At 47.2% G+C, this 25,134-nt stretch overlaps 1 protein-coding gene across 9 annotated transcripts in view; it reads left to right on the plus strand.

Annotated features, from left to right (window-relative positions):
- Window positions 1–25,134, plus strand: part of HFM1 (helicase for meiosis 1) — a 984,377-nt gene that overhangs the window by 708,636 nt on the left and 250,607 nt on the right. For all 9 annotated transcript variants that reach the window (XM_063939911.1, XM_063939912.1, XM_063939910.1 and 6 more), the window contains 3 exons: window positions 188–285; window positions 356–487; window positions 21,285–21,370. In XM_063939911.1, coding sequence (XP_063795981.1) covers window positions 188–285; window positions 356–487; window positions 21,285–21,370 — 316 coding nt within the window. The remainder of the gene's footprint in view (window positions 1–187; window positions 286–355; window positions 488–21,284; window positions 21,371–25,134) is intronic.

Raw genomic sequence — 25,134 nt, forward strand, 5'->3', positions numbered from 1 at the left:
CATTTTCTAGATTATTTTAACAGGAAGATGGGAAATAAAGGGTATTCAATTGTTTGAAAAGTCTAATTACAGGAAAAAACAGACACCCAACCGACTTTTCAAACAATTGAATATCCCCCAAAATGTCCAAAATGTTATGTACACAATTTAAGAAACACAATTGTTTTTATCTTTTGTTTCACCACAGTCTTATACAGGCCCAGTTTGGATGTATCCTAGTTCAAGATTTTTCTCTAACACAAGATATGGCAAAGATTTTCAGACATGGCACACGCGTGACCAAATGTATGTGTTTTATTTTTCGTATCCGTTAATATTTAAATCAACAGGTGTTAACTAATCGATTTAATTTTAGGTCTAGCTGAGTTCCTGGCATTGCAAGAAACTAAATTCCGTGCATTTCTCAATGCATCAATTTTAGCCAAGTGCTTCAGATGCAAATTATGGGAAAATTCATCACATGTATCCAAGCAATTGGAGAAAATTGGTATGTAGCATTAATACAAATATTTCTATAAAGGAAAAACAGTTAGAAAATATCTGTGTGAGTGCTAAAAATGATAGGTCACTGCCGCCCTTAAACTCTATTTCTCTGACGTCCTTGTGGATGCTGGGTACTCCGTAAGGACCATGGGGTATAGACGGGCTCCGCAGGAGACTGGGCACTCCTAAAAGAAAGATTAGGTACTATATCTGGTGTGCACTGGCTCCTCCCTCTATGCCCCTCCTCCAGACCTCAGTTAGTATCTGTGCCCGGCCAGAGCTGGATGCACCCTAGGGGCTCTCCTGAGCTTCCTAGAAAAGAAAGCATTTGTTAGGTTTTTTATTTTCAGTGAGATCTGCTGGCAACAGACTCACTGCTACGTGGGACTGAGGGGAGAGAAGCGAACCTACCTGCTTGCAGCTAGCTTGGGCTTCTAAGGCTACTGGACACCATTAGCTCCAGAGGGATCGAACACAGGCCCAGTCCTCGGTCGTCCGGTCCCGGAGCCGCGCCGCCGTCCCCCTTGCAGAGCCAGTAGAACGAAGAGAAGTTGAAAATCGGCGGCTGAAGACTCCGGTCTTCATTAAGGTAGCGCACAGCACTGCAGCTGTGCGCCATTGCTCCCTTAGCACACCACACACTCCGGTCACTGATGGGTGCAGGGCGTTGGGGGGGGGGGGCGCCCTGGGCAGCAATTAGATTACCTTACTTGGCGAAAAGCACATAATACAGTCTGATAAACTGTATATGTGCATTAACCCCCGCCATTAAAGTACATAAAAGGACAGAAGCCCGCCGCTGAGGGGGCCGGGCCTTCTTCCTCAGCACACCGGCGCCATTTTCTCTTCACAGCTCAGCTGGAAGGAAGCTCCCCAGGCTCTCCCCTGCAGTATCCTGGTACACAAAGGGTAAAAAAGAGGGGGGGGGCACATAAATTTAGGCGCAAAACTGTGTATATAAGCTGCTATAGGGGAAAAATCACTCAGTATAGTGTACATCCCTGTATTATATAGCGCTGTGGTGTGTGCTGGCATACTCTCTCTCTGTCTCTCCAAAGGGCCTGGTGGGGGAACTGTCTTCAAATAGAGCATCCCCTGTGTGTGTGGTGTGTCGGTACGCGTGTGTCGACATGTCTGAGGTAAAAGGCTCCTCTAAGGAGGTGATAGAGCGGATAAGTGTGTGGGAGGGTGTCTTCCTCAACAACACCGACACCTGTTTGGATATGTGTAAGTGCTGAGGTAAAATTATTGCACAAAAGGTTAGGGAACAGAAAGGAAATCTACCCTGGTCTGTCCCTATGTCACAGAGTCCTTCAGAGTCTCCCTATGCTCACTATCCAAAATAACAAAGTATCGACACGGAGTTTAACTCCACTGTCGACTACGATAATGCAAAGTTACAGCCAAGAGGGCTAAAAGATATTCAATATATGATTATTGGAATAAAAGATGATTTGCATATCACTGATGACTCATCTGTCCCTGACACGAGAGTACACATGTTAAGGGGAAGAATGCTGAGGTAAATTTCCCTCCTCTCATGAGGAAAAAGAGTGGGAATCTCCAGACAAGAGACGGCAGCTTCCCACAAGAGAATTCTCAGGCTGTATCCTTTCCCCACTAGGGCCAGGATGTGTTGAGAATCTTCCCCTTGGGTGTCCTGTTTGCACTAGCTATTCTCAGGGATCCTGCAGATAGTGTGCACAGACCGGCGACTGTGTCGGCATGGGTTTATAGCGCTGTGGCAGCGTGGACAGGTACCTTATCAGCAGAGATTGAGACCCTAGTATGCACATAAATATTTTAAGATGCTGTCTTAAGTGATATATATATAATTATAAAGCATGCCCAAAGAGACATGAGTATACTGGGTCCTAGAGACAAAAGCTATGTCGATTTCTGCTTGACGTATCCTGTAGAATATACATTGGACAGATGATGCCGACTTAAGAGGCATATGGAAGGCTGAGGATTGTGTGGAGAAAGGTTCTCGGGCCTGGTCTCCACAGCTATAGCTGGTAATTCTGATATTTTGCCTTATATTCCTGCACAGCCTAGGAAAGCACAACATTATTAAATGCAGCTTTTCGAATAAAGAAACAAGAAAGTCTGAGGTGCGTCCTTTCTTGTCAGAGCCGGGGGCAGAGGAAAGAAGCTGTACAACACAGCTAGTCCCCAGGAACAGAAGTCCTCCCCGGCCTCTACAAAAATCCACCGCATGTCGCTGGGGCTCCACAGGCGGAGCTAGGCCCGGTGGGGACACGCCTTCATAAGTTCAGCCACAAGTGGGTTCACTCCCTGTTAGATCCCTGGGCAATAGAAATTGTATCGCAGGGATACAGGCTGGACTGTGAGAAGATGCCCCCTCACCAAGGACCCGGCGGGCTTCCCCCCCAAGAGAGGGAGCCAGTGTTAACTGCAATTCGTAAATTGTATCTTCAACAGGTGGTGGTCAAGGGTCCCCTCCTTCAACAAAAGGGTGTTATTATTCGACCATGTTATAATCCCGAAACCAGACGGTTCGGTTAGACCCATATTGAATTAAAATCCCTGAACATATACCTGAAAAGGTTCAGGTTCAAGATGGAATCGCTAAGAGCGGTCATTGCAAGCCTGAAATGAATCGGGACATAAGGGATGCATACCTTCATGTCCCCATTTATCCACCTCATCAGGCGTACCTCAGAATTGCGGTACGGGATTGTCATTACCAATTTCACCAAGGTAATGGCGGATATGATGGTGCTCCTGCGGAAGCAAGGTGTCACTATTATCACATACTTGGATGATCTCCTCATAAAAGCGAGATCAAGAGAGCAGTTGCTGGACAGCGTATCACCTTCTCTGGAAGTGAAACGGCAACACGACTGGATTCTATATATTCCGAAGTCGCAGTTGGTTCCTACAGCTCATCTGCCTCGCCTAGGCATGATCCTAGACACAGACCAGAAGAGGGTTTATCTCCCGATAGAGAGAGCTCAGGAGCTCATGACACTGTTATTTATTGTTAAATAAATATTTGTAAACCTTCCTTCTTACTCCATTGTGAGTGCCAATATTTTTTTCAATTTGGGGTTTGCGGATAACAACATGGTCCGAACTACAAGCCATATTTCCCACCTGGAACCTAAAGATACCTTGATGGGAGATACACAGCACATCGAATTGTGAGTTGGGGTACGCCATATTGATTGATCACCCCCACTTTGAGAAGTTAAAGATACCTTTATGGGCTTTTTATCTGCTCCCCGAGTGTGAGTGTTGGGGTACGCACACAATTACCTTCTAGTGGAAATACATCTGTGGTTTATTGAGTCCAGTATATACTGCACCATCAAATAGAACCTCCCCAAAGATACCGCTATATATTTAGAACCCCCATTTTATATGTGAGTGGGGTACGCATTGAACCTATCTGCCTCGGAGATTTATTTACACATTGCATTTAAGATTAGCAAAACCTACTACACGTTGGTTTGCTTGTTTTCTTTTTTCATATGATGCACATTGGGAGTTTCCATGAACAAAGTTAAAACCACAAACTGAAATCCCTGTCCAGGACCTAAAGATACCTTGATAGGAGGTGTACAGCAGTCCAAACTGTGAGTTGTGGTACGCCATTACAGACTACTATTATCCCCTAGGAGATAAAGATACCTTTATGTGTTTTACATCAACCGTTTGAGTGTGAGTGTTGGGGTACGCATCATCATGTCAAACAAATCTTATTGACTTTTTTGATTGTGTGACTAAAGTGATGGATAAAGGTGGAGCCATGGATATAGCTTATCTTGACTTTAGTAAGGCTTTTGACACAGTTCCACATCGCAGACTGCTAAATAAACTTGAAAGTTTGGGATTGGATATTAGGATTATTGAATGGATAAGATCTTGGTTGAAGGATAGAAAACAGAGAGTTGTGGTAAATGGAGTGCATTCACAGGAGGGAAATGTTACCAGTGGAGTACCCCAGGGATCTGTACTTGGACCAGTGCTTTTCAATATCTTTATTGGTGACATTGCAAATGGGATTAAAGGGAAAGTATGCCTTTTTGCAGATGACACAAAGGTATGCAACAGGGTAGACACACCAGGTGGGGTAAAACAAATGATTGAGGATCTAGGTAGACTAGAGGAATGGTCAAGAGTCTGGCAATTACAGTTTAATGCCAAAAAATGCAAAATCATGCACTTGGGTCTCAAAAATCCTAAAGCTAAATACAGTATTAATGGCACTATACTGGAAACTACTGAGGAGGAAAGGGATCTAGGAGTCACTATTTCAGATGACTTAAAGGCAGGTAAGCAATGTAACAAGGCAATGAGGAAGGCTAGTCAGATGCTTGGCTGCATTGGGAGAGGAATCAGCAGCAGAAAGAAAGAAGTAATAATGCCACTGTATAGGTCATTGGTACGGCCTCATCTAGAATACTGTATTCAGTTCTGGAGGCCATATCTTCAAAAGGATATTAATACATTAGAAACTGTACAAAGGAGGGCAACTAAAATGGTGCATGGCCTACATCACAAAACATACCCAGAAAGACTAAGAAATCTCAATATGTATAGTTTGGAGCAGAGAAGAGAAAGGGGGGACATGATAGAAACTTTCAAATATATGAAGGGTTTTAACAAAGTCCAGGAGGGAAACATTCTCCAAATGAAGAGAAGCAATAGGACACGAGGACATGCACTGAGACTGGAGGGGGGGAGGTTCAGGGGAAATTTGCGGAAAAATTATTTCACAGAAAGGGTAGTGGACAAGTGGAATAGCCTCCCATCAGAGGTGGTAGAGGCTAAGACAGTAGAGCAATTTAAACATGCATGGGATAGACATAAGGATATCCTTACAAAGAAATAAGGAACAAATAAGGTTAGTGATTAAAAAAAAAAAAAAAAAAATATAAAAAAAAAAAAAAAAAAAGGGGCAGACTAGATGGGCCAAGTGGTTCTTATCTGCCGACAAATTCTATGTTTCTATGTTTCTATCTGCCTCCATTGGGAATCCACAACAAACGATTGAGGTGTTGGGCTGAATTCCCTATTCATCACACTGGGTGTTATAAGAAATTGAAAGGTTAACCACATAAAGAAACCGTGATGCGATTAATGCCTCCTCTTTAGAGTGTGAGTGGGGTACGCTTTGGATCCACCTTAGTTTTATAGAGGAGTCTGATTTCTTTTTCTATTGCTTAAGTGTTGATAACATTTACCACACATTGGTTGTTTTTTGTTATCCTGTCTTTCATGTCAACTATGTTTGGAGACCTTACATACAATTGATTAGAACTGGAGACACAATTTCGACCTAAGAACCTTCCATACAACTCAAAAGGGATGTTATGGTGATATTCTACTTACCTTAGCGCTTGTGGTGTACGACAGTGTTTCAAATTTCTTGTGTTTTGTCTGTTTATTTAAATGTGGTGACATTTAATTCGAAATCTGTTACATCTGAGCTGCACAGTGCCAGTTTGAACCACCCCCTACATCTTTGTTTCTATGAGTGTGAACAATATTCTTTGCTCCGGATTGGCCGAGAAGGACTCGGTACCCGGAACTGCAAGAAATGCTCTCAGAGGACCCATGGCCTCTGCCTCTCAGTCAGGACATGTTGCAACAGGGACCCTGTCTGATCCAAGACTTACCGCGGCTGCGTTGGACGGCATGGCGGTTGAACGCCAGATCCTAGCGGAAAAGGGCATTCCGGATGCAGTTATTCCTACGCTGATAAAGGCTAGGAAAGACGTGACAGCAAGACTTTTTCACTGTATATGGTGAAAATAGGTTGCTTGGTGTGTGGCCGGGAAGGCCCTACAGAGGAATTCCAGGGGGGTCGATTCCTGCACTTCCTACAGTCAGGAGTGACTATGGGCCTAAAATTAGGATCCATAAAGGCCAAGATTTCGGCCCTATCCCTTTTTCTCTCAAAAAGAACTGGCTTCACTGCCTGAAATTCGGACGTTGTTACAGGGGTGCTGCATATTCACCCCCTTTTGTGCCTCCAGTGGCACCTTGGGATCTTAACGTGTGTTGGATTCCTAAAATCCCACTGGTTTGAGCCACTTAAGACCGTGGAGCTAAAATATCTCACGTGGAAAGTGGTCATGCTTTTGGCCTTAGCTTGGACTATGCGTGTGTCAGAATTGGCGGCTTTGTCATTGAAAAGCCCATATCTGATCTTCCATATGGAAAGGGCAGAATGGAGGACTCGTCCCCAATTTCTCCCTAAGGTGGTATCATCGTTTAATTTGAACCAACCTATTGTGGTGCCTGCGGCTACTAGGGACTTGGAGGATTCCAAGTTGCTGGACGTAGTCCGGGCCCTGAAACTTTATGTTTCCAGGACGGATAGAGTCAGAAAAACTGACTCGCTATTTATCCTGCATGCACCCAACAAGCTGGGTGCTCCTGCTTCAAAGCAGACTATTGCTCGCTGGATCTGTAGCACGATTCAGCTTGCACATTCTGCGGCTGGACTGCCGCATCCTAAATCAGTAAAAGCCCACTCCACGAGGAAGGTGGGCTCTTCTTGGGCGGCTGCCCGAGGGGTCTCGGCTTTACAACTTTGCCGAGCTGCTACTTGGTCGGGTTCAAACACTTTTGCAAAATTCTACAAGTTTGATACCCTGGCTGAGGAGGACCTTGTGTTTGCCCATTCGGTGCTGCAGAGTCATCCGCACTCTCCCGCCCGTTTGGGAGCTTTGGTATAATCCTCATGGTCCTTACGGAGTACCCAGCATCCACTAGGACGTCAGAGAAAATAAGAATTTACTCACCGGTAATTCTATTTCTCGTAGTCCGTAGTGGATGCTGGGAGCCCGTCCCAAGTGCGGACTCTCTGCAGTACATGTATATAGTTATTGCTTAACTAAAGGGTTATTGTATGAGCCATCTGTTGAGAGAGGCTCAGTTATTGTTCATACTGTTAACTGGGTATAGTTATCACGAGTTGTACGGTGTGATTGGTGTGGCTGGTATGAGGCTTACCCTGGATTCCAAATCCTTTCCTAGTAATGTCAGCTCTTCCGGGCACAGTTTCCCTAACTGAGGTCTGGAGGAGGGGCATAGAGGGAGGAGCCAGTGCACACCAGATATAGTACCTAATCTTTCTTTTAGGAGTGCCCAGTCTCCTGCGGAGCCCGTCTATACCCCATGGTCCTTACGGAGTACCCAGCATCCACTACGGACTACGAGAAATAGAATTACCGGTGAGAAAATTCTTATTTTTCTTGTCTTTGATATCAAATGCCTCAGCTTTTACAGTTGTACCCATTATTTTGGTTACATGGCAAGATGATTCTTGCTGGATTAGCAATTATTTGCTGAGGATAATGACCTAATATCAGCACATGAGATCATTTTGTATGGGACCCACTAATACGGAGGTGTGGGATGCTGGATGATTTTGGACGTTTTTTTAAATGGGCAAATACTTACAAGTCAAAACTGGGCCTTGTTAGTGATTGTCCCTTTAAAAAAAGTCAGAGATCGTACGGCATCCCACACCACCAGCGATCTTGGACTCTATTACATCCCGCCATTGGACTACTAAACTGGTTCTCTGGGCAGGTGGTACATTTGTTAATATTTAGGTATAATTGGCCTCCCTGAAGATAGGAGGAACACTTGTCAGCACTTGGGCGGGCTGCCTTAACTAAAGCAGCATTTTTTGTGTAACAACAACCAGACCCTGTTCCCTGAAATCAAGATAGTCCAGGTTAGTTGACATAGATGTTGGTGTGTAATTCAGAGTTGCCCTATGGACCCTTTTTCTTTGATACATGTAACCTATTGATGTAGAATGCTTGTCATATTATGAGACTTAATTTATATCACTAAAAAAATTAGTGTTTCTGCTGCGGGGTACACTGGGCTCCACAAGGATTAGACAATGGGGTGTAGAGTAGGATCTTGATCCGAGGCACCAACAGGCTCAAAGCTTTGACTGTTCCCAGAATGCACAGCGCCGCCTCCTCTATAACCCTGCCTCCCAGCACAGGAGCTCAGTTTTGTAAGTTGGTGCTGCAGTAAGCAGGCACTGAACAGAGGGGCTGCTCCAGGCAGCCCTAAGAAAAGCTTTTCATGAGGTAAAAAGTGAAGACTTCAAGGGCAGCAGCGGTGGTAAATGTCTTGTGACATTCACTGCTGCAGCTCCAGCTCTCCCCAGCGGCTCTGTACACTCCCGAGCCCTGGTTGCCGGGTACCTACAGCGGAGGCTACGGTTTTCTTCACGTTAAACACACACGGCTGGGGCTCTCCAGGATCGCGTGGCCGCGCTTCGGGAGGTGGTAAGTGGTTCCCGCTTGCGGGACCCGGTCTTTATCGCGATCCGGTGCGGTAAGTGGGAGGCGGGCCGCGCGCGCTGGCGGTGGACACTGTGGATACAGGCGATCCCACTAGATCACCAGGGCATGGCCGCAGGTCAGGTTTTCTCTCTAAACCAATTCTTATATCACCCACAGTACCCGGTGGTTTTGCCAGCAGAGGGGATAAGGCTTAGACCTGAAGCCCCTCCCCCAGCCCCAGGGCACCATTTCTAGCAAGTGTTCCCGCCCTGGAGCTGCATATCTGTCTTTTCCTCACTCCCTGTCAGTGTCTGCGGCGCCATTATCCCTCAGCTCACTGTTCCTGGGACTGCTTGGGCAAATCCTCCTATGTAAAGCCGCCTGGTTGTCAGTGCTGTGACTTTACATGACACTTATTATTCTACCTGCCTTTTTTAGTCAGTGTTAGTAAGAAAGAGTGCATTTAGTCAGGGTTTTCTAGTACAATTACCATGTGATATACATCCAGTTCTTACTGTGTACTGTTATATCATTTGTTATATAGCTGTGTAAGCTAGTCCAGTGCAGTATTATTGTCAGTAATAACCTCTGCATTGTACAAACTGTGACTATCTGTGTGTGCATTTGATAGCTGAGTGGTGTCCATTTCGTGTCTTTCACTCAACCTGCTATCCCTATATTCTATAATCTGAGGGGGCTTGGTGCGTCAGGTTTTATCTAATATAGGATTTTCACAAAGATATACTGTATTACGTATTTTTCTCTGTGATTTAGTCACCCTATCTCTCCTTTATCTCTGCTAGTGCTAACTACACTGCGCAGGGGTTTGGGTTTAGAGATATAGTGCTGCTGATAATTGTACTGTGTTACCTCATACTGCAAGTTATATCATGTCTGCTTCTGGGTAACGGTTCTGGGGCTGAACACACTGCCGGTGTTGCTGAAGCCACAGACTCATATGAGGAGAATATAGCAGCTGTGGGCTCTGGTTCTGGGGGCTCCTTGCCCCCCAGTGGGACTGTGGCAACGGAGGCACATACTGACCCACCGTGGGCCGTTTTTTCCACGCTTCTGCATACGCTAGTTCATAAACTAACACCCCCTATGGGACCCCCACTGCCGGTACAACCGTATGTGGTCCCTGCAGCTAACACGCCGTGGGCGGACGATTTATCTGCTCAGTTAAAGAAGTTGAACCAGTCCCTGACTACTAAAAAGTCTGACCATCGCTCGCCTAAGTCCAAGAGGTCCTCTAAGCGAGCGCTTGTCTCCTCACAATCCACTGCTGTCACTGACACCTCGTCTGATGAAGACGGCACGTATACTGACCCCACAGGTTCTGACTCAGATACGGTTGATGGGGAGGGTAGTTCACATGTGGATGTCCCTGATCTTTTGGAGGCTATTACGTTAATTCTACAGATTACGGATGATCCCGAGCCATCCGTCCCTCCTAAGAAACCAGATAGGTTCAAGCGTCAGAAGGTGGTTAAACAAGTTTTACCTCACTCTGACCACCTAGTGGATATACGTCAGGAAAAGTTTGTGCCTCACAAGAAGATGCTGGCTCGCTACCCCCTCGCGCCAGAGCTGTCTAAGAATTGGGAAACTCCTCCTCCAGTGGACTCACCAGGATGGTGGTTTCCTCAGCTCTGCCTGTCACTACCGTCACGTCTCTAAAAGAGCCTACGGATAAGCGTGCGGAGGGTTGTCTGAAAGCGATTTACACCCTCACGGGTGCTGCGCAAAGGCCCACTATTGCAGCTACATTGGCTGCCAAGGCTATTGAAGCGTGGGCCTTGGAGTTAGATACTGAAATCTCCTCTGACCATGCTAGACAATGCTTCTCATATATTGTCACAGCTTCTCGCTATATTAAAGAGGCGGCTTCGGATGCCGGTATCCTAGCAGCCAAGGCCACTACTACGTCAGTCCTGGCTCGCCGGATATTGTGGCTGAGATCCTGGTCTGTGGATCTTGACTCTAGAAAAACCCTGGAGGTACTCCCTTTCAAGGGAGATATTCTGTTTGGGGAGGACTTAAATAAGATAGTGGCTGACTTGGCTACTGCCAAAACTGCCTGTCTACCAAATACCGCTCCTTCTGTGTCGAAGGTTAAAGGTACGTCCTTTCGCCCTTCAGGTAAAGCAAAAGGTCAGGCGTACTACAAGCAGGCCCGCACTTCCAAACCTGGTAAGCCGAAGCCCAAAAGAGCCTGGGCTGCCCGTCAGCCAGCTTCCAAGACCAATAAGCCTGCTGCATGACAGGGCGGGCCTCCCCCTGGGGGATCCCAGGGTGGGGGGCCGACTTCTAGGGTATACCCAGGAATGGTTGAAGACCACTTCAGATGCCTGGGTACGGGAAGTCGTCACTCGAGGTTACTCCATAGCCTTCAAAAACCGACCCCCTCATCGATTTTGCCAGACAGACGTCCCGTCGGACCAAACAAAGGCAAACACTCTGCATTCGGTGGTACAGACCCTCCTGGATACAGGAGTTGTAGTACAGGTGCCTCTTGCTCAGAAGGGCTGGGGGTACTATTCTCCGCTGTTTCTAGTCCCGAAACCGAATGGGTCCTCCCGGCCCATTCTCAACCTCAAGGCATTGAACAAGTTTGTGAAGGTTTCCAAGTTCCGTATGGAAACCCTTCGCTCTATAGTTCTGGCCTTGGAACCTGGGGACTACATGGTCTCCCTGGACATACAGGATGCTTACCTGCATATTCCTATAGCAGCGTCACATCAGCAATACCTGAGGTTCGCTATTGGCAACCTTCATTACCAGTTTCGGGCGTTACCTTTTGGTTTAACAACGGCTCCACGAGTTTTCACCAAAGTAATGGCGGTGATGACGGTGGTACTCCGCCGTCAAGGGGTCAGGTTACTGCCGTACCTGGACGACTTGTTAATCCTGGCAAATTCCCCAGAACTTCTCCTGTGTCATCTGGATAGACGGTCTGGTTTCTACAAGCCCACGGGTGGCTCATCAACTGGAAGAAATCCTCCCTGGTCCCTGCTCAGAGCATGGTGCACCTGGGAGCGCTATTGGACACTCACAACCAGCGGTTGTTCTTGTCTCAGGAGATAGTCCTGAAGCTTCAGGACAGGATTCGTTGCTTCCTTTCTCGTCCGCAAGTGTCGATACATTCGGCGATGCAGGTGCTGGGCCTCATGGTCTCAGCATTCGACATGGTGGAGTATGCTCAATTCCATTCTCGCCCCCTCCAGAGGCTGATTCTAGCCAAGTGGGATGGCCTGCCTCACCGGATCAGGTCTCACATGATCTCATTAACTCCGGAGGTCCGTCTGTCGCTACTTTGGTGCTCCGGGACCAACAGTTGTGCAGGGGCCGTCCCTTCTGGATATCCAACTGGGTCTTGTTGACGACCGATGCCAGTCTAAGAGGTTGGGGCGCGGTGCTGGAGCAACACTCCCTTCAGGGTCGGTGGACCAAGGAGGAATCTCTCCTCTCGATCAACATTCTGGAATTGCGGGCGGTCTTCAATGCGTTGAACCTGGCCCAGCATTTAATTCAGAACCGTCCTGTTCAAATACAGTCGGACAACACCACCACAGTGGCTTACATAAATCATCAAGGCGGCACTCGAAGCCGTTTGGCAATGAAGGAAGTCTCACGGATTATACGTTGGGCGGAACGCCATCTACCGGCCATATCGGCAATATTCATTCCGGGAGTCCTGAATTGGGAAGCAGACTTTCTCAGTCGTCAGGACGTGCATGCCGGCGAGTGGAGCCTCCATCCAGAAGTGTTTCAACTTCTAGTGGAAAAGTGGGGTCTTCCAGATGTAGATCTGATGGCGTCTCGACACAATCACAAGGTTCCGGTCTTCGGAGCAAGGACAAGGGATCCTCAAGCAGCATTTGTGGATGCAGTGGCGGTGCCGTGGAGGTTTCGGCTGCCTTACGTGTTGCCTCCGGTGTCACTCCTGCCCAGGGTAATTCGGAAGTTCAAGCAAGAAAAAGGAATTCTGCTTCTCATAGCTCCGGCGTGGCCCAGACAGCCCTGGTTCTCATACCTGCAAGGCCTATCGTCAGAGCGTCCACTTCTGCTTCCACAACGCCCAGACCTCCTTATTCAGGGCCCCTGTGTCTACCAGGACCTAGCCCGGCTGTCTTTGACGGCGTGGCTCTTGAAGCTTCCGTCTTGAGGGCTAAGGGTTTTTCTGAAGTGGTCATTAAAACTTTGTTGCAGGCCCGGAAACCGGCTTCTGCTCGGATTTAGTATAGGGTCTGGCATTCCTACTTTGTTTGGTGCGCATCTAATAATTATGACGCTTCCAAGTTTAGTACAGCCAAACTTTTGGCTTTTTTACAGCAGGGCCTAGATTTAGGCCTGCGTCTGGCCTCCCTCAAGGTTCATATTTCAGCCTTGTCGGTGTGGTTTCAGAGAAAAATTGCGACTTTACCTGATGTTCATACTTTCACTCAGGGTGTGTTGCGTATCCAACCTCCCTATGCCTGTGGCTCCTTGGGACTTGTCGGTGGTTTTGGAGGCGTTGCAGGAGCCTCCGTTTGAACCCCTGGGTTCAGCTGACCTTAAGTTGGTGGTCTTGCTGGCTATTGCCTCTGCTAGAAGAGTGTCGGATCTGGGTGCCTTGTCTTGTAGTTCCCCATATCTGATTTTTCACTGTGACCGGGTGGTTCTTAGGACTCGTCCCGGATATTTTTTACCTAAGGTGGTTTCTTCGTTCCACCTTAATCAGGAGGTTGTGGTTCCGGCCTTTGTCTCTCCTGATTTGTCTCCCAAAGAGCGGTCTTTGGATGTGGAACGGGCTCTCCGTATCTACGTGAAGAAAACTGCTTCTATTCGAAAATCTGATTCTCTCTTTGTTTTGTTTGGATTTCACAAACGTGGCTGGCCTGCTCACAAGCAGACCCTGGCCAGATGGATTAGAATGGTGATTGCGCATGCTTATGTGAAGGCTGGTCTGTCACCTCCTGCTCACATTACGGCACATTCTACTCGGTCTGTTGGACCTTCTTGGGCGGCCCAACGTGGTGCGACTCTTGAACAATTGTGCAAGGCGGCTACGTGGTCCTCCGGGAACACGTTCATAAGGTTCTATGCCTTCGATACTGCCGCTTCCCAGGATGCTTCCTTTGGACGCTGGGTTCTTGTGCCCGCTACAGTGCGTCCACTCCCATAAGGAACTGCTTTAGGACATCCCCATTGTCCAATCCTAGTGGAGCCCAGTGGAGCCCGCAGCAGAAAACGAGATTTATGGTAAGAACTTACCTTTGTTAAATCTCTTTCTGCGAGGTACACTGGAATCCACAAGGCGCCCACCCTGACGCACTTAGTTTCTTTGGGTTGGTATGGCATTAGCCGCTGACACTTCTCTTGTCGTGAGAGTGTGGTGTATGTGGCTACTAACCGTTGTCGTCTCTTTCCTGCTACTGCATTGGGCTGGTTAACTAAAAACTGAGCTCCTGTGCAGGGAGGCGGGGTTATAGAGGAGGCAGCGCTGTGCATTCTGGGAACAGTCAAAGCTTTGAGCCTGTTGGTGCCTCGGATCAAGATCCTACTCTACACCCCATTGTCCAATCCTTGTGGAGCCCAATGTACCTCGCAGAAAGAGATTTAACAAAGGTAAGTTCTTACCATAAATCTCGTTATTGTAGATAACCTCCACAGGTAACTCCTTCACTAAACAAACAGAAAACATCCACTTGCACACAATGTGGAGGTGTGTCCAAGCTTGCAACATCCCCACCCCCTGCCCTGCATGCAGAACTAACATTTATTTCCTCTGCAGCAAGAAGTGGCTGGCATGGTTATTCTTTCTGCACTACTGTCAGGAATTGCCGCCAAACACGGCACTGCTTGTCATGTGTGTTTCCATGCTGTCTCTGCACAGTGATCCTAGCATGTCATGTTAATTACAGTTCCAGCTCTCCACAGTGCTCTGCTCTCCCTCCACTCCATTCGGACCTACTTCCTCCACATCAGAGTTCCCTCCAAAACACTTGCAATCAGCTGACCATGGATTCCCCAACCACAGGCTCTGCAGCTGTCACATGACTCTGCACACCAATCCACTGCTGACCTCTGCTTTACCAATCACTGGCCTAGCAGTGATCCTGTCATCTGTTCCTCCTATCACCGCTCTGCAGGGGGAATATAAGTACAGGTGCCTTGTACAAAGTCACTTCCTAGAGCTACGTTCCTGGGCTCCAAACTCCTGACTGATCTTACTAGTAGAAGTTCTAGTCTGTATTGTTTGCACTCCAGTCCAGTCCTTGTCCAGTTCCAGTGTCAGGAACCCGTTTCCAGCCCGGTTAGCACTCTAGTCCAGTCCTGGTCCAGTCCCTGTGTCACCATTCCAGTTCCTGCCCTGTTAGCACTCCAGTACAGTCCTAGTCCAGTGTCATCATCCCGGTTCAAGCCCGGTCAGAACTCCAATTCAGTCCTAGTCCGGTTTCAGTGTCATCATCCCGGTTCCAGCCCGGTCAGCACTCCTGTACGGTTCCAACTCAGTTCCAGTATTAACATTTCAGTTCCAGTCCGGTCTGTCTCCCCAGCTCCCAGAGCCAGTCCACCAGAATCACTGTCAGGAACATAAATATCTCAGACCCCATGGACTCGATCAATGATCTGAGCGTGGGGCCAGCAGCACTACAAGGTTTTATCTCCAGGATGGAGAGTCAAGAGGCCATCCAGCAGCAAGTGGTGCACTTTCTCCAGGATGTTACCACCCGCCTTGATAAACTTCAACAGTCGCTGTCTCTCCTTCCATTGGCTCCTGTGGTCACTTCTGTTAATACAGTACAAAGTACTCCTGCTTCTTGTCTCCAGCTGTCCATTCCGAATTAATTTGACGGCAACCCAAAATTGTGTAGCGGATTTCTGAATCAGTGTGAAATACACTTCAAGCTGTTACCGCATATCGGCCCTCATTCCGAGTTGTTCGCTCGCTAGCTGCTTTTAGTAGCAGTGCACACGCTAGGCCACCGCCCTCTGGGAGTGTATCTTAGCTTAGCAGAATTGCTAATGAAAGGATCGCAGTTCTGCTATTAAATATTTCCCTGCAGTCTCTGAATAGCTCCAGACCTACTCCCAGATTGCGATCACTGCAGACTGTTTGGTTCCTGGTTTGACGTCACAATCACGCCCTGCGTTCGGCCAGCCACTCCCCCGTTTCCCCAGCCACTCCTGCATTTTCACCTGGCTCGCCTGCATTTTTTTTTAGCACACACCCGGAAAACGCTCAGTTACCACCCAGAAACACCCACTTCCTGTCAATCACTCACCGATCAGCAGAGCGACTGAAAAGCGTCGCTCGGCCATGTGTAAAATTGCATAGTTTTGTGTGAAAGTACTTAGCGCGTGCGCCCTGCGGCCCATACGCATGCGCATAACTGCCGGTTTTTAGCCTGATCGCAATTCTGCTAAAAGCGGCAGCGAGCGAACAAATCGGAATGACCACCATCTTTTCCACTGACAAAACAAAGGTAGCTTATGTCATTTATCTGCTGTCAGGTTCAGCTCTAGAATGGGTATCCCCTCTTTGGGAGAAAGCCGACCCATTATTATTTAACTACAAGGAGTTTGTTGCCACGTTCTGCAGGATTTTTGATGAGCCAGGAAGGTCATCCTCGGCATCCTTTGAGATTCTTCGTATTCGTCAGGGCTCTCGCCCTCTGGGTCAGTTCGTAATTCAGTTACAAACCCTGGCTTCAGAATTAAATTGGAATAATGAAGCTCTCCTGGCAGCCCATGCAAATTAATAGGTCCGTCTGTCACAGGAAGATTCTGCACAGCGCGGCCGGAAAAAGTCAAGTCCTAACCTGTAATGGAGGAGTCAGGTTAGGACTTTTGAAATAATCTTCTCCAGCATCTGATTTGCTTCTTCCAGCTACCATTGACACCCAGCTAGGTCCACAGCTTGTATCAGCCCTAGTTGATTCCGGAGCTGAAAGATTTAATGTGCCAGTCAAGCCTATTCACAATCCAGTGTTCCTAACCGCAGTTGATGGTAGTAATATTGCTGAGGGAACTATTACTCATCAGACTCTTCCTATGTCTCTACATATTGGTGCTCTCCACTCGGAGCTTATTGAACTCCTTGTGATCCCTAGGGTTACTCACAAGATTGTTTTAGGTATGCCTTGACTACGGTTGCATAACCCAATTATTGATTGGTCTACTCTACAGGTGGCAGAATCGAGTCTTCATTGTCAGCTGCATTGCCTACCTAAGGTATCTCCACTCTGAATTCCAATGTGAAAGCTTTATCTGAATTGCCAATGGCCTATCAGGACTTTGCTGATGTCTTTAGTGAACAGGCTGCGAACAAGCTGCCGCCACATCAAGACTGGGATTGCCCAATCGATCTTATGCCTGGAAAGACTGCACCTAGAGGGCGTACCTATCCCTTGTCTGTTTCTGAAACCCAAGCCATGACCGAATATATTAAGGAAAACTTGCAAAAATGCTTAATTCGTCCTCTCTCTTCTCTGGCTGGTGCTGGCTTCTTCTTCGTGACAAAGAAAGATGGTAGATTACGTCAATGTATAGACTATCGTGGTCTTGATGACATTACCGTTAATAACAGCTATCCACTTCTCATCACAGAGCTCTTTGATTGGGTAAAGGGAGCAACTATCTTCACCAAATTGGATCTTTGGGGAGCCTATAATCTGATCAGAATACGCAAGGGAGATGAATGGAAGACAGCTTTCAATACCAGAGACGGGCACTACGAGTATTTAGTAATACCCTTCGGTCTTTGCAATGCCCCAGCAGTGTTTCAACACTTTGTAAAATACATTTTCAGGGACATTCTGTACAAGTTTGTTGTGATGTGTTGTTCTGATTTTTTCTCAAGATTTTGCTACCCATCAACAGCAGGTACGTGAGGTTTTAACCCATCTCCGGAGAAATCATCTCTATGGTATACTTTCTAAATGCACCTTTGAGGTCTCTTCCATACCCTTCCTGGGGTACATTATCTCTGGTACGGAACTTCGCATGGATCTAGAGAAACTTGAGGCTATTACGGGTTGGACTCTTCCTACAACCGTGAATGCAGTGCACCGATTCATCGGCTTTCTAACTATTATCAGAAATTCATTTGAGGATTTTCCACTCTCATCTCCCTGATAACCATGCTCACCCAAAAGGGTGCCAATCCTGCTCAGTGGTCTGAGGAAGCACTATCTGTGTTCCGTCTGTTAAAGCAGGCATTCATCCCTGCCCCAGTGTTACATCAGCCAGATGTCAATAAACATTTTACCCTTGAGGTAGATGTTTCTACTGTTGGAGTTGGCACTGTGCTCTCCCAGACCTCAGTTGATGGCAACAGTCATCCTTGTGGATTCTACTCTCGCAAGTTTATACCAGCTGAGAAAAATTACCCTATTGGTGATCAAGAACTACTTGCCATTAAACTCACACTAGAAGAGAGGAGGTATCTTTTGGAGGGTGCCAAGTTTCCAATTAACATCTATACTGATCACAAAAATTTACTGTACTTGAATTCTGCACAGTGCCTTAATGCTTGCCAGGCCCGTTGGGCTCTATTCTTTTGTAGGTTCAACTTTAAGATTACATTCCGACCAGGCTCCTAGAATGTTAAGGCTGATGCCCTTTCAAGATCTATGGTTGTAGAAGATTAACCTGTTGTTGTTGATGAACGTCCAGTCATTAGACCTACTGGCTTTGCTGCCACTGAAGTCACTCATGTGCCTTCACCTGGGAAAATGTTTGTTTCACCAGCCTTAAGAGAAAAATTGTTAACTTGGGCACATGCATGTAAGTTTTCTGGTCATCCAGGAGTCTAAAGGACATATGAATTTCTACAGCGAACCTATTGGTGGCCACAAATGAAGTCCAATGTCCAAGAGTTTATGGCCTTTTGCCCTAAGTGTGCCCAACATAAAGTTTCCAGCAGGCACCTTGCAACCCTTGCCAATACCCTCTCTCCCCTGGACCCATCTGTCCATGGATTTAATATTGATTTACAGAACCTGTGTCTCAAGATTGTAACACAATTTGGGTAGTTGTGGACAGATTTACCTAAATGGCCCATTTCGTACCACTCTCGGGCCTGCCTTCTGCTCCTAAGCTAGCTCAAATATTCCTCTGTGAAATCTTCAGACTCCATGGTCTTCCCACAAAAATTGTATCTGATCGGGGTGTACAATTCGTGGCCAGATTCTGGAGAGCACTCTGTTCAGCCCTACAAGTTAAGTTGAAGTTCTCTTCTGCGTATCACCCGCGAACTAATGGGCAGACAGAATGAGTCAATCAAGAACTTGAGACTTTCCTGAGACTCTACATCAGCTCTTCGCAAGACAACTGGGTAGATCTTCTTCCATTGGCAGAATTCACACATAACTTCTGGTATCATTCCACCACAGATACAACACCCTTCTTTACTGTGTACGGGCAATACCCTAGGGTGCTTGATTTCCAGTCCTTGCCCACCTTGGATGTACCTGCTGCTCCATCAGCTTTACAACAGTTCTCACAATTATGGAGGAAGAACTATCTCTCCGTTAAGAAAGCCTCCAGTCACTACAAAGGTTTAGCAGATCGCAAAAGACGTGCTGTTCCTAGTCTTAAACCTGGAGACAGAGCTTGGCTATCCACTCAGAATTTACATCTCAGGGTGCCAACTATGAAATTTGCCCCGATATTCATTGGTCCTTTTCCGTTAGAGCGGGAAAATAATCCAGTGGCGTATAAGTTAAAACTTCCCACATTTTTAAAAATCCCCAACTCTTTCCACATCTCTTTACTCAGACCTCTTGTATTAAACCGCTTCCTGACATCTCCACCTGATGGTCCTAAAGTGCACACTCATAGAGGCATCGAGTTTGAGGTGGAAAAGATACTGGACTTCTGAAATCGGTATGGTCGTCTTCAATATCTCATCGGTTGGAGTGGTCATGGTCCAGAAGAAAGAAGTTGGGTCAATTCCGTGGATGTTCATGCTCCTTGTTTGATTTCAGCCTTTCACAAACAGTGTACTTCGAAACCATGTGGGTGTTCGGTGTCCACCCATAAAGGGGGGTACTATCAGGAATCGCCACCAAATACGGCGCTGCTTACCTGTACATTGTGTACTTTGCTGCAGAGGTTATGTGTGCTTCCGTGCTGTCTCTGCACAGCGATCCCAGCATGGCATGTTAATTACAGTTCCAACTCTCCACAGTACTCTGCTCTCCCTCTACTCCATTCGGACCTACTTCCTCTACATCAGAGTTCCCTCCAAAACACTTGCAATCAGCTGACCATGTGGATTCTCGAACCACAGGCTCTGCAGCTGTCACATGACTGCACACCAATCCACTGCTTTACCAATCCCTGGCCTAGCAGTGATCATCTGATCTGTTCCTCCTATCACCACTTTTCAGGAGAAATATAAGGATTGCACAGGCAGAGTACAGGTGCCTTGAACAACGTCGCTTCCTAGAGCTACGTTCCTGGGCTCCAGACTCCTGCACCTAGTAGATGTTCCAGTCTGTATCATTTGCACTCCAGTTCAGTCCTTGTCCAGTTCCAGTGTCATCATCCCGGTTCCAGCCTGGTCAACACTCCATTCCAGTCCTGGTCCAATTCCAGTGTCATCAATCTGGTTCGGTTCCAGCCCGGTCAGCACTCCAGTCCAGTCTTAGTCCAGTTCTATTGTCATCATCCCAGTTCCAGCCCAGTCAGCACTCCAGTCCGGTCTTTCAGTTCCAGTCCGGTCTTTCTCCACAGCTCCCAGCTTCCACCACTGGCCCACCAGAGTCACTGTCAGGAACATAAATATCTCAGACCTGACAACTACAAGCACAATGTACGAATGGAAGGATTGGAACTGCTGCTCATACCCAACTGCAGCTGCAACATTATTGGTCATGCCACCACCGCGATACTGCCAACTCAGGGGGGCGGGTCCCGATGCCGCTTGCCAGCAAAGATGGCCCCAACTCATGCCCCACCTCCAGCACCACAATCCACAAGCGATTCTTCCCTCGCCAGTTGTGACACAAAAAAATGTCATAATGACCCCCCCCCCCCCCAAAAAAAAAAAAGCCCTACTGGGACTGTGATACATATGGCGTCCTTAGACACGTGTCTCGTGTCTAATGGGGAATCCACTGATGGCCGCATCTAGCTATATTTAGCAAATTATGCATGCGTTGTGGGCTGCATACACATTAGATTACACACTTTAAAAGTGTATTCATGATTCAGAGTAGTACAGATCTCAGGTCTATCTCTCCAGGCACTAAATAGGAAGTTGTGTGCATGCACAGTGGGCGCAAAACTCAGACAGATCTCTTGCACCCAATTTGGAATAGGCAAGTGATGATTATAGGGATTACAAATTGCAAGTTATAGAAAGGCACAATATGATTGCAAGGCAAAATCTAAATGCTTGCTTACAGATTTGTTATTATACACTCAATAAATACAAGTACAACATCACCTATTTGGAAAGTGCATATACAGTACTACAATAACTGTGTAAACATTTTGAAAACTTTTAATTACCCACAGGTGTCACACTGGCTAATGCAATGGTAAATGCTGGGCTTACATCATTTAAGAAGATAGAAGATATGAATGCCAGAGAACTGGAACTGGTATGTCAATATGTAAATTTTCTTATTTTAAAGTATAATTTATCACCTATAATACATTAAAATGTATAATATAAGGATCAATCTAGGAGTGGCCATCAACGATCATTGCTGGCAATCATTTATGCTCTGCAGAGTGTTTTCACCATTGAGGGGACTCCACCATTGGTAAACACCTGTGGCTGATCCCCCATGGTGAGCATCGGCCTGAGTATGCACATGTATGGGAGCCATCTATGCATGTGCATAGCCGAACCCTCGATGGCTATATAGTGAAGTATTTGAAAAAACATAGAGCCTGTGGATGGATGTTGCAATTTTTAGCAAACTGCATGCATCAGAACCTACATATGCAACTTAGCGCAATTACGGGGGGTGATTCAGAGTCTTACAGATCTCATTGGATCTCCACTTGAGGCACGTGTGTTCACAAGTATGGTAAGTGTTTCATGGGCATGCAGGTGGAATTTCTGGCTACACAAGGCTGAGCGTATGCAGATATCCATTCATCTTTAGATGGATATCTTGCACCAAGGATTGGGCAGGTGCAAACGTAGGCTGATAATACAGGTTGAGTATCCCTTATCCAAAATGCTTGGGACCAGAGGTATTTTGGATATCGGATTTTTCCGTATTTTGGAATAATTGCATACCATAATGAGATATCATGGTGATGGGACCTAAATATAAGCACAGAATACATTTATGTCTCATATACACCTTATACACACAGCCTGAAGGTAATTTTAGACAATATTTGTTATAACTTTGTGCATTAAACAAAATGTGTGTACCTTCACACAATTCATTTATGTTTCATATACACCTTATACACACAGCCTAAAGGTCATTTAATACAATATTTTTAATAACTTTGTGTATTAAACAAAGTTTGTGTACATTGAGCCATCAAAAACAAAGGTTTCACTATCTCAGCCTCACTCCAAAAAGTCCGTATTTCGGAATATTCCGTATTTCGGAATATTTGGATATGGGATACTCAACCTGTAATGACATCTACTATCACCAGCGGGTGAATGGGGGTGGTGCGGTTGCACAGATAGAAATTCTCATTATTTCTGAGCACAGAAAACTATTACATGCAAATCTGAATCAAGCTCATACTCTGTTCCTAGATAGAGGATTTTAATTTCTCTAACGTCCTTGAGGATGCTGGGACTCCGTAAGGACCATGGGGAATAGACGGGCTCCGCAGGAGATAGGGCACTTTAAGAAAGCTTTGGACTCTGGGTGTGCACTGGCTCCTCCCTCTATGCCCCTCCTCCAGACCTCAGTTTTACACTGTGCCCAGAGCAGGATGGGTGCACTGCAGAGAGCTCTCCTGATTTCTCTGCCTAAAAGCATTTTTGTTTGGATTTTTTCTCTACTTTTTCTACTTTTTCACAGGGAGCACTGCTGGCAACAGGCTCCCTGCATCGAGGGACTGAGGAGAGAGGAGCAGACCTTCTTGTCTAAGATAGGCTCTGCTTCCTCGGCTACTGGACACCATTAGCTCATACTTACCTACATTCTGGCTGCTCTCTGCGGGAGAGAGCAGCCAGGTCGGCTCAGAGGGCGGGCAGGGGAGGCTGTGACGTCGAGGAGGGGGTGGGCTGGAGGCGGGACGGGGCGTAGAAAGGGTGGAACGTGGGCGGAGCAAGGGCGGGGTCATGATGATGCCTCTTTTAAGCCACGCCCCTGCTCTGTAATGCCGCGATCACCGGCATTACACTTCAGGGGCGTGGCTATGATGACGCGATTCAGCAAGAATCGCGTCATCAACTGCCCGGACCGCCCACTTTACACACTAAGTGGGCAGACGGGCAGGGGGGACCTCACGAATCGGGACACTTGCCTGCTCTTCTGGGGGGGCCGGGAGGGTCACCCGATTTTCAGGAGCCTCCCGGCCATTCCGGGAGAGTAGGCAAGTATGCATTAGCTCCAGAGGGGGTGAACGCAGGTTCTTACTGGGTGTCCACCTCCGGAGCCGCGCCGCCGTTCTCCTCACAGAGCTAGAAGAACAGAAGACAGAAGTCGTCAGGCGGCAGAAGCCTTCAGCTTCACGGAGGTAACGCACAGCACTGCAGCTGTGCGTCATTGCTCCCATACACCTCACACACTCCGGTCACTGTAAGGGTGCAGGGCGCCCTGGGCAGCAATATAAACACCTCTTATGGCAAAAGACAATATACATGTACAGGTGGGCACTGTACATGTATATAAAAGAGCACCCGCCATATTTTTGTAAGTTTGAGCGGGACAGAAGCCCGCCGCCGAGGGGGCGGGGCTTCTCCCTCAGCACTCACTAGCGCCATTTTCTCTCCACAGCACCGCTGAGAGGAAGCTCCCCGGACTCTCCCCTGCTTACACACGGTGAAGGGGTGTTTAAAAGAGAAGGGGGGCACATAATTGGCGGATAACATATTATACAGCGCTGCTGGGGAACAACATTTTGTGTTGGTCTCCAGGATCATTGCGCTGGGGTGTGTGCTGGCATACTCTCTCTCTGTCTCTCAAAAGGGCCTTGACAGGGATACTGTCTTCAGGAAAGGGGTTCCCTGTGTGTGTGAAGTGTGTCGGTACGTGTGTGTCGACATGTTTGACGAGGAAGGCTCGCTTAATGTGGAGGGGGAGTGCTTGAATGTCATGTCGCCGTCGGCAACGCCGACACCGGAATGGGTGGATATGCTGAATGTCTTGAATGCAAATGTTAATCTATTGCATAAAAGTTTAGACAAGGCAGAAGCTAGGGATCAGTCAGGTAGCCAGTCCATGCCTGTCCCTGCGGCGCCAGGCCCTTCGGGGTCTCAGAAGCGCACCATATCCCAGATCGATGACACAGATACCGACACAGATACTGACTCTAGTGTCGACTATGAGGATGCAAAATTACAGCCGAAGGTGGCAAAAGGTATTCGGTACATGATTATTGCCATTAAAGAGGTTTTGAATATTACTGAAGAACCCCCGGTCCCTGACACGAGGGTACACATGTATAAAGGGAAAAAGCCTGAAGTCACCTTTCCATCCTCATTTGAACTAAGTGAATTGAGCGAAAAGGCTTGGGAATCTCCGGATAGGAGACCACAAGTTCCCAAAAGGATTCTTATGGCGTATCCTTTTCCACAAACTGATAGGATACACTGGCAATCTTCGCCTAAAGTAGACAAGGCGCTGACACGCTTGTCCAAAAAGGTGGCACTGCCTTCTCAGGATACGGCTTCCCTCAAGGAACCTGCTGACCGCAGGCAGGAAATTACCTTGAAGCACATTTACACTCATTCAGGTACTATTGCTAGACTGGCTATGGCGTCGGCCTGGGTTTGTAGTGCGGTTGTGGCATGGGCAGATTCCTTATCTACGGAGATTGACACCTTAGATAGGGATGCTATTCAAATGACCATAGAGCATATCAGAGATGCTGCCTTGTATATGAGAGATGCTCAGAGAGACATTTGTTTATTAAGCTCCAGAATAAATGCTATGTCTATTTCTGCTAGGCGGCTCTTGTGGACCCGACAGTGGACGGGAGATGCCGATTCAAAGCGGCATATGGAGTCCTTGCCTTACAAAGGGGAGGAGTTGTTTGGAGACGGCCTCTCTGACCTTTTCTCTACGGCTACGGCTGGTAAGTCGAATTTCTGTCCTTATGTCCCCCCGCAGCATACAAAAAAGGCACCTCATTATCAAATGCAGTCCTTTCATTCCAATAAAAACAAAAAGGTACGGCGATCGTCCTTTGTTGCCAGAGGGAAAGGTAGGGGAAA

Source organism: Pseudophryne corroboree, chromosome 9 (assembly GCF_028390025.1).
Source record: "Pseudophryne corroboree isolate aPseCor3 chromosome 9, aPseCor3.hap2, whole genome shotgun sequence".
Classification (NCBI taxonomy): Eukaryota; Metazoa; Chordata; class Amphibia; order Anura; family Myobatrachidae; genus Pseudophryne; species Pseudophryne corroboree.